At 41.7% G+C, this 9,202-nt stretch overlaps 1 protein-coding gene across 1 annotated transcript in view; it reads left to right on the forward strand.

The window, feature by feature from the left end:
- Positions 1-1,382: 1,382 nt before the first annotated feature.
- Positions 1,383-9,202, forward strand: part of LOC108629601 (dexamethasone-induced Ras-related protein 1) — a 15,392-nt gene continuing 7,572 nt past the window's right edge. Inside the window, exons 1-3 of the mRNA XM_018032367.2 lie at positions 1,383-1,544; positions 1,737-2,026; positions 2,427-2,584. Coding sequence (XP_017887856.2) covers positions 1,419-1,544; positions 1,737-2,026; positions 2,427-2,584 — 574 coding nt within the window. The 5' untranslated portion in view covers positions 1,383-1,418. The remainder of the gene's footprint in view (positions 1,545-1,736; positions 2,027-2,426; positions 2,585-9,202) is intronic.

Here is a 9,202-nt window from a genome sequence, read left to right on the forward strand (position 1 = left end):
CGATCCACGGGTGACGCCTTTTGTGAGAACTCGATGCTTTCCACAGAGCACAGGAAACAATCTCATTGATTTTTAAATGAAATCCGTCGAAACGCGACTAAACGATATTTATCTCCATTACACATTCTTTATATTGTTTTCTTTTCTGTGCGTATATCTTTTATATAAAAGAGTTTTATCGAGGCCTTTAAAGCGTCGGCATAGTATAAGAAAGAACAGTAGGCTAACGCCGCTCGTTAAGAAGTATTTGACGATGGATGAAATAATTAATCGATTAGTCCTGAAGTATTCGAGATAGAAGAAAATTGTATACCACCTTTTATGCAGATAATAGCTACAACTTTTATTCGAAGCATTTTTCGAAATTTTTAATTCCGGAAATATCGGCGCGTGAAGACGATAATCATTTTTTCGGTGCCGCTGTTATTGTCCTTCTCGCACGTTGACCCGGTCTAGACAAACAGCTGATACGCGTTTCTTCCAGGCAAATAAATAGGTCAGTAATACCGAACGTTGCGCCTAAACTTTGGAAGTCTATATTTCCGAAACGGATCGAGATATCGAGATAAATAAAAAACGTTTTTTGTTGTCTTTACTTTCTGTGTCAAGTGAAAGGGTTTTCAATCAAAAATTCAATGTCGTTTTACTTTTCGTCCTTTTCACTGATATTAAATAATTTCCTGTTCGTCGAATGATTAAATAACAAATTCTTCTAATTCATCCTGTTTTTTAAAAAATCCGATCCAATTTCGTTCGATGCACACGACTCGGTGAGTTTCGATTACTGAATGTAATTCCATTTCGCATCTACTTTACACTTATTTGTCCATCGCGCGCAAATGACAAACAGTTGGACTGAATATTCATGCCCATTGATATTGGCATCGCGCATAGGTAATGAGAATCGTGTCGTGTTCCGATATGATGTTGATAAGAAAATGTGAATTTCATGACGTGCCGTTAAAAGTGTTCTACGGACATTTTGCAACGAAATGGGAGTACTCGACGAAGTATCACCAATCCAATTTCTGAAAATAAATTGTGCGGTAAAATTGTACAGTTAAGTGCGCCGATGCGGATGCATAAACGCGAGGGGAAATCGTATGGAGCAACAACGGTTCGACGAATCGCAGATTTTCCGATTTGCGAGATCAAAAGCGTCCTCGATACAGAGAGTTTAACATTCTGCTTCGCTTTCGACCAGGAAATCGTTTTGCTAATGTATGCACATACATACACGTGTGTGTATACGTACTCCTGCCAGTTGAATAACTTATCTCGGAACACGGAAGGGTGATTCAGGGGGAAACAATGAAAAGCGAAATACTGGTTGTCTAACACGCCACAACGTCAGCTTTTCTCGGAAATATTTCTCAGTTACGTAGTAGCTCGTCTTATTAGCGAGAAATCAAATCAGAATGTTCGCGTCAAATAAACGTTCCAACTCCCATCAGCTCTTCGTTTCGTATGATACATTTCGTTTTTACGAATTGTTCATTCCTGCAACATATTCTCGGACGAAACTAATTGCAAAACAATATAGGGTGGGTTCTAATCGATTTCACTTCACAAATAAATCCTTTGCCCTGCGCTGTATTAATTATTTTTAACATCCATGCCTAGTCCATTCGAAATTCTTACATCATATCGTTGTTCGGATTAATTTTTCACCCTCGCGAAATGAAGACTGTAAGTGGAATTGAATAATAGAACGAACTGTAATGAAACATTTTCAGCTGGAGACGTGCGGCCGACTCGTGTGCTGCGTGCAGAAGCTGTACAGAAGCGGGAACGCGACAGAAGAGGCTGAGCAACGGATCAATCAACGAGGCCGAAGGGGGGCTCAGGCTGGCCCCGAGTTGGAGGGGCCCTCCGGCTCGGAGGATGGCATCCTGCCGATCCCAGTCAGCCCGAGTCCCGCATCCACGTCCTCGCAAGAAGATGCTTGCAAGCCACCGCCGCGAAACTGCTATCGCTTGGTCATGCTCGGTAGCGCGAGGGTCGGCAAAACTGCCATTGTAGCACGGTAATTTCATCCCTCTCGTACCGCGACCCTTATAGCTTCCGGACAAAATAGCCGCTCGCCGCCGCCGTCCCGTTTTTGTTTTTTCCGTGATAAGAGCACACGCCCGGTACCACCCTGCGCGTGCCAGGATTACATTAACCCTTTGGCGGTGGAACGTAATTATGTCAGGGTGAGAAGTTTAAACGAAAGCTGCTTAAAAAGCTAGTTTAAAAATTTATGAAAACGTCTACCTTGAAAGTAATTTCGGGGCTTCGGAATCTTTTAGAACACACGTTGTGTCGATGATGAATACAGAATTTATACATTTAAGAACTTGCGTATAGTTGAAAATACGAATAAAAGAATATTTTTATAACATCGCGTTTTTATGTCGTATAATATTGACCGAATTTTACTGCAGATTCTTGTCGAACAAATTTGAGGAGAGTTACACCCCGACGATCGAGGACTTCCACCGAAAGCTGTATAGAATCAAAGGTGAGGTTCATCAGCTTGACCTTCTCGACACAAGCGGGAACCATCCGTTTCCTGCCATGCGACGATTATCCTTCCTAACAGGTATGTAAACCCATCCTTTTAAGAATGTATAGACTATATACTTAAACAATGCTAGCATGTTGAATTTGTTATTATAGATTTCTATTACTTTTAAAAAGCTAGCTACAAAATTTTAAATCAATTCATGGGTTTGTTGAAAAATTATAGTGATTTAAAATTTGCATGTACTCTCATGTTAATCAGTAGTAACCCAAAGGAAACTTTCGTCAATAACTCGTTAACTATCGATGATAGCGAAAAACTTTTATATGGAAATTGTAGATCTTGTCGTCCTCTATAAGAAAGGTCCTATGTAGTTTTCCTATAGGGCCAGCGGAGTTAGGATTGGGGAGTAGATATTCTCTTATTTCGTAAAAAATGGATTTACTACTCATCCAATTTTGATTGCACCCGCCTGGTATCGTCTTTAAAAATTTCTGAACATCAACGATAGGATTTCTGGATTCGACAAATCACCGAGAAACGGACCATAAATATATTTAATAGACCATTTATCGAAACTTCCCATTATTTCCGATGTTATGACTAGCATTACAGAGCACCAAACAAGAAAAACGTAAAAACGATCATTCGGTAAATTGTCGTCTCCAAAGATGACATAATGCGAGATAGGGATGATAACCGCGGCGAAACGACCGTCGAACACGAGTTGAGTGGTGTTCACCCTCGAGGAAGCTTACAATCGAACGGGAAACTGACCGCTTGCGGGGCGCGCGTTCCAGATTGCTCTTGACGTATCAGCGACAAGCTGTTGCAAACCGTGTGACGGAACATGACAATCTTCGAGGGGTCGAAGAAAGGGAGCATGGTTTTGGGTAGAATGAACAGTATCCAGATAGCGAGGGCGAGGGCGGGAGAGGATGAGGCCGAGGGAATCGATCCGATTTGAGCACAATTCGTAATACAGCACGCTGGAATTATTTAGCAGAGGGGAAGATTGGCATGAGAGTCCACGGTGGATTATTCTCGTAATCTTGTGTTAGAAATTATCTATGGACAAATCGTAAACTTTTCATAACTCGACTGACAATGAACACCGATTTGCTCATATAATTCAGACCGAACTAAATCATTGATGACGTGATTGACAGTAGGTTTACGGACATTCATGTACCTACTTCTATGAATACGCGTCAGTTCGAGAAGAGGAATTTCGGTATATATTTATCTCGTTAAATGGACGATGGTCGGTACGAATGGTAGAAGAAAAATGTAATCGATTCCTGTAATTTTCGTCATGTAATTCTGAATACATCGAGACGACATGCCTTGTAAACCTAGCGTTAAATCGTCTCATCGAATTTCGGTCCCGGCAGTTTGCCAAGTATTCTTCTTCTACTCAATCTTTCGCTGTACAACATAATTTAGCGGAGTCCTGACGAAGTTCCATGGAACGCGCACGATCGAGCCCCGAAATATTTCAGCCGAGTACCGCCGCCTTTGTAAACAACCGGCCGCAGGGAATATCGACGTACACGCGGAGAATGTTTCTCAGGCGGATATCTCAACTCGTTACAGAGGGAAAATCCTTGCGGCACGCCATTCCGCGCTTTTTTTTAACCGCGTCGACCCCAAGAGTGGTACGCCGATGCGCTATCATGATCCACGGCCACAATTTTGCGAAACGCGCAGTTCCGCGAGTCAATATTTGCGCGAAGCTTCGTTTTAGCCCCGCAGCTGCGAGGTCACAATGGGGTAGGAAGAATGAGGAAAATGGAGACCAACCATACGCGTCGAAAGGGTTCAGCGAAAATGGAAAAACGAGGCGACTTGAAATTCGCATGAAAAACGAGCGAATATTTCCCAGTTTAATAGTGTTGAATGTTTTACTTTTATTGCTAGGCCGATTCATTTTTAATTTGAGTGCTATTTGTGCTTCTATCCGCCGTTCATGCGCACGCGACTTCTAACCCGGATAGTCACGCTCGTGAAATTCAGCGGAACTTTAAAAAAAGACCGTAGCTCAATTACCAAAGTGGTAGTTGCGATTGATTATGTAGAACTTTATTCACTCCTATTTTTAACCATCCCCTGGTAAAGCGAATCTAAAGAATAATGCATCCTTATGAGATACATAATTAATGTGTTGAATAGGGACACGTATTGATTATATTTGGTTTTGAACCGCACGCAAGCGTCACGTGTTCATTGTTCACTTGTATGGCCAACACTGAACTGCCAATACCATCGTGTTCACGAATTATGCAATTAACGTGCTCAGAAAAATAAGGAATAAACGAATGATATTAAAACATATTACAAAACATAATGAAAATTATAAAGAGTGAAATCTTGATCACGTAGGAATGTGATTATAATTAAAAAATAAAGTTGGTTCATACCATCCCGATTATTTTCTCTGTATTCCGAAATTAACGGAAATCCGACGACGTTTATCGCATTTAACCATGTATACCCCGGCGTGATTAATGAAAACGTAGCGGAAGCGTATTTATCTTTCCGTAAAATATCACCCAAGACGCAGTACAAGTTGCAGGTGAATTTGCGTAATTATCGCACGTAACTAATTACAGGCATCAGCGCGCGACGCCGACCCGCGCTACGGCCGTGCGATGAATAACGCGTGAAACAAACCCACCGGACTCGATCCCCCGCGATGGGGGATTCAACGTCCGACGTTCTTCCTCCGCGAAATGCGTCCGGTGAATTTTTCATCAGCCGCTAAGAAAAATATCCCTCGAAGGGAGAGAGATCTCGGGCATGCTGAATAATACCGCTTTCACCGCGGTCGAGTAAATTGGGATTTGAATCGCGATGCGAGTTCTTTCTTTTCCTTCCATAGATATCGTATCGACGCCCGACGATTCGTCTCGTCGAGGAATTGAACTTCGGAAACGTCGAAGATTCTCCGTATCGCTCGTATCGCATCAATGTTCTATAAAACTATATAATTTAGTTAACAATGTAATACAATTGTTTCAACTGGTTACTTTGGAATATTCGTCAGATGTTTGAAGCGTCTTAAGACTCATACATAAAAATATGCAATGTTTGCACGTTGTTTTCCCGTGGCAACAGAGTTTACAAATCGGTGGTAATCGAGGTCGTAAAAATTCATCGAGAAAAGTATGAAACTGAAGAGTCGTTCAGTCGCTTACAAGAATATTGAAGCCGGGAGCAAACCGGGAGAAGTTCAAGGAATTGAATATTTAGCGAACAATCAAGAGATTTCATCGAACAATCGTGTAACAAAGAAGTTCCTTGGAAGACGTGCAATTCTTTAAACTTGTTGAAAATCCGTAGGACAGAATAAAGAACGTTACGATTAAAACGAGAACTATACTCGAACATCAGTCTTCAAGTCGTAAAAAAAAATTCTCGTATTTAGTGAATTTCAGTGAAAATTCAGACGTACTTTCCCGAAGGCTTCTCGAAACGGGGTCGACCGCCATCCGCAAGACACTCACTTGGTAATTTCAATTAACGAGATAAATTCACAGCAATGTCGCGCGAATATTCAAAGCATCCTGCAATAAACCCAGTTGTGAACCGTCGAAGAAGCAAGGCGACGGCTGACAGTATTCCACGATAACATGGCGCAATAAAGAACATGAGATAAGACTTGTTCGAAGTAATTAGATGGTATAGAAACGATTTTCATTAACTAGGCGACTCTAAAAAAAATCTGGCACGGCAAGGGAATATTTTTGAGCATGTTCAGAACGCAGTAACGTTACGAAGCCGATTCATTGGAAGATTTTGTAGAGAAAATCGGTTCTCGTAGAAAGATTATGCGACAAGTTGCTCGTGCACCTGAGAACAACCTATTCTACCGAGATAAAAGAAAACGCGATGCCAAAATCAATTTCCGGAGTGGAAAATGCCAGATAAGCAAGAACAGCAAATAAGTAAAAGAAACAAGATGCTAACTTGTTAGGAGATGTCGGAGGAAAGCTGTATGAAATTTACCGAGCGAAGGGGCAAGATAGAGAATTACGTACTAGGAACCAAAAACGGGAAGAAGAGCGGCGTAAACTAAATTTCCTCGCCAAAGGCGATGAAACACGCGCAACGGTGAGTAAGAAGCGTAGATTTTTATCTCGAACTCACCTTTTAAGAAGGGGAAGCGGAAACGACGAAAAGAAAGTTGAAATTTCTAAGGAGAAGGGTAATTGGTAAAGTTTGAAATATTCGTTTTAGTACAGATGGATAAACGCCTTGTGTCGGAACTGGTTTTTCCCTGAAAAATTTGATCCCGTCGAGTTATACGAGCAAGTACGTGCCTCGCGGGCCTTCATAGGAGAGTCGACCCCGATGCGAATATTTGCTGAGCGACGCACGAGCGCGTCGACTATGCAAAATAAGGGGAAAAAAGAGGGGTTTGTTATTAACTTGGCCGCAGTCCCTTACACAGCCCGGCATCAAGATTAAGCCGCACGAGAAGCCGTTATTAAAGTCAGCTTTGAGCATATGATTGGAAACTACCACGTCCGATAACACCTCCCAGATTCATCTACGGTCCCATGATTTATGACAACGCGCATTTATATGAATGCGGTTACAATCTTCAAACGATCTTACATCGCATATGCATAAATTTCGAAGTACAATCGTTTCGTAGCTTTTATCGCTATGAATTTTTAAACATAGTAATTGTTCTATTATTTCGAGAAACTAAATTGGTATCATTGATTGACGTGTATAGAATTTCGATATCGGCAAACTGAAACGGAGAGTCCTTAACGTAGCATCAGACACGAATCTCAGCAATTTAACGCTTTGACGTAGTCCCGCGTATTTCGATAAGCTACAAACGGTTGCCCCGGAACCCGTTCTCGAACTTATTAAACGCAGATCCTTTGATCTACGAACGCGTCTTCCAATAAACCAAACACGCACCCCTCGTGTCGAGCGAAATCGCCTTAATCCCGAATGAGTTCAACGTTAACAAGCTTAATTAGTCGCACGTATCGTCGAACAATTATAAGAGAAGTCAAATGACTGACGATCGAAAAATTCTTGTCTAAGATGTAATAAAATATAGAGTGTCGATTATAAACAGCTTTGACACGAGGAAAACGATCCGTATTCGAGGACAATGAAACATATAAATGCGATAACACGGAAAAGGGGAAAACTCCTTTCGATTCGAAGACGCGATGCTCGCGTTCTAACAGCTGACACATATTTCAATCTGTAATGTGAAACAATGGAAAATAGTGTACTCGGCGAGAAAATCAAATGTATCCTGGTTACGAGAGAAGTTTGATATGAGCGAATAAAGGGATTGTCTTTCGACGAAATGAGAAACCAGGACAAGAAGGCTCCAGGTGAAATGGAATCTCTACGTGAAATCGGTCCCCGCTATTCGTCCTGGCTAACCATTTTAACAAGTGCTTCCGGACGATCTCGGCTCTCGGTTCCGTTGATCACGATCGTCTGTCCTCGTTGTAATTAATCGCGATAAGATTCCATTTTAATTAACTTAAGTGTACGCCATTTCGTTAAACGAATTTCTTTCAAGGTGCTCTTCCTTTTCTTTGTCGTCCGACTGCTTTCCGCTCATAAATGAATTACGCTCCTTATCGTTAGTATCGGATGAACTTACTCATTGTCAGCTCTGTTCTAAGTATCTACCGAGGTACCTCTGTGAGATGCTTCAAACGTTCAGCGAATCTTCATCTTTGCACCGTGAAATTTTTTTCTTCCGCTTGTTCGTTCGTTCGTGAGCATTTAGGTCATAAACGTCTCAGCGAAGAGGAATGTCTCGCAAATGTTTAGTAGAGCTTTTTAACGACACCGTTTCACTGGAAGAAAACGGTGATCGATACGGAACCTGAACAAAATGCTCCTCGGCTGAGTTCGCAAACTGCTTGCTACCAAATGACGGGCGAACCCGGCCTCATTCATCCAGCGAAAGTCTATATTCGACGCGATAACGATTTCCTCCGCGGCGCAACCGGTGGTCCATTGAAATCGTACCTATATCGGCGCAATCACTTTCACGAGAATGTACGTACGCGTTCGTCACACCCTCGCCTCGTGTCGATATATTCAATCGACGACGCAACCTGCCGCGCGGTATCGAACAGATTGAAGCGCAACATTGGCTTAACGCTGATTTCCGTTCAGGAGCGTCCCAGTCTACTCGAGCGGGCACGATTCGGGAAAAACTGAGAAACCTTGATAGAAAGTTGTCGACGGAAATTCACGTTCGTTTCCGTGCACACGCGCAGCCCCTTTCGTCAAGAAAATAATCAGATTGATTTCCTTTTTTTAAAAAACAAACTCACGAACTCGCTTGCTCGTGATACACGATAAAATTCGTACTGTGTACAACGAAGTGGTTTTGATTCTGCAATTGTTTTTACATACCACAATTTAGTGAGCAATCTGAACTCGGTCGACTGTTTTTAAAATTGTTGTTCGTGAATAGACCGCAGATTTTTATCCAGAGTAAAACATTCGTGGTACCAATTTAATTCGAACAGAATTTATTTATCATTCAATCTGATATTCCATACATTTTAGTTCTCTTGTTAAGGATGTATTGGCTATACAGTCAATCCCAAAAGTTTACATACCTTAGAAAAACGCATTTCCTATAATTAAAAAGAAATCAGACGTCGGAAGAATAATGCTAATAATAAATAGCTA

Source organism: Ceratina calcarata, unplaced genomic scaffold, assembly GCF_001652005.2.
Source record: "Ceratina calcarata isolate Rehan_Ccalc_2016 unplaced genomic scaffold, ASM165200v1 scaffold579.2, whole genome shotgun sequence".
Taxonomy (NCBI): domain Eukaryota; kingdom Metazoa; phylum Arthropoda; class Insecta; order Hymenoptera; family Apidae; genus Ceratina; species Ceratina calcarata.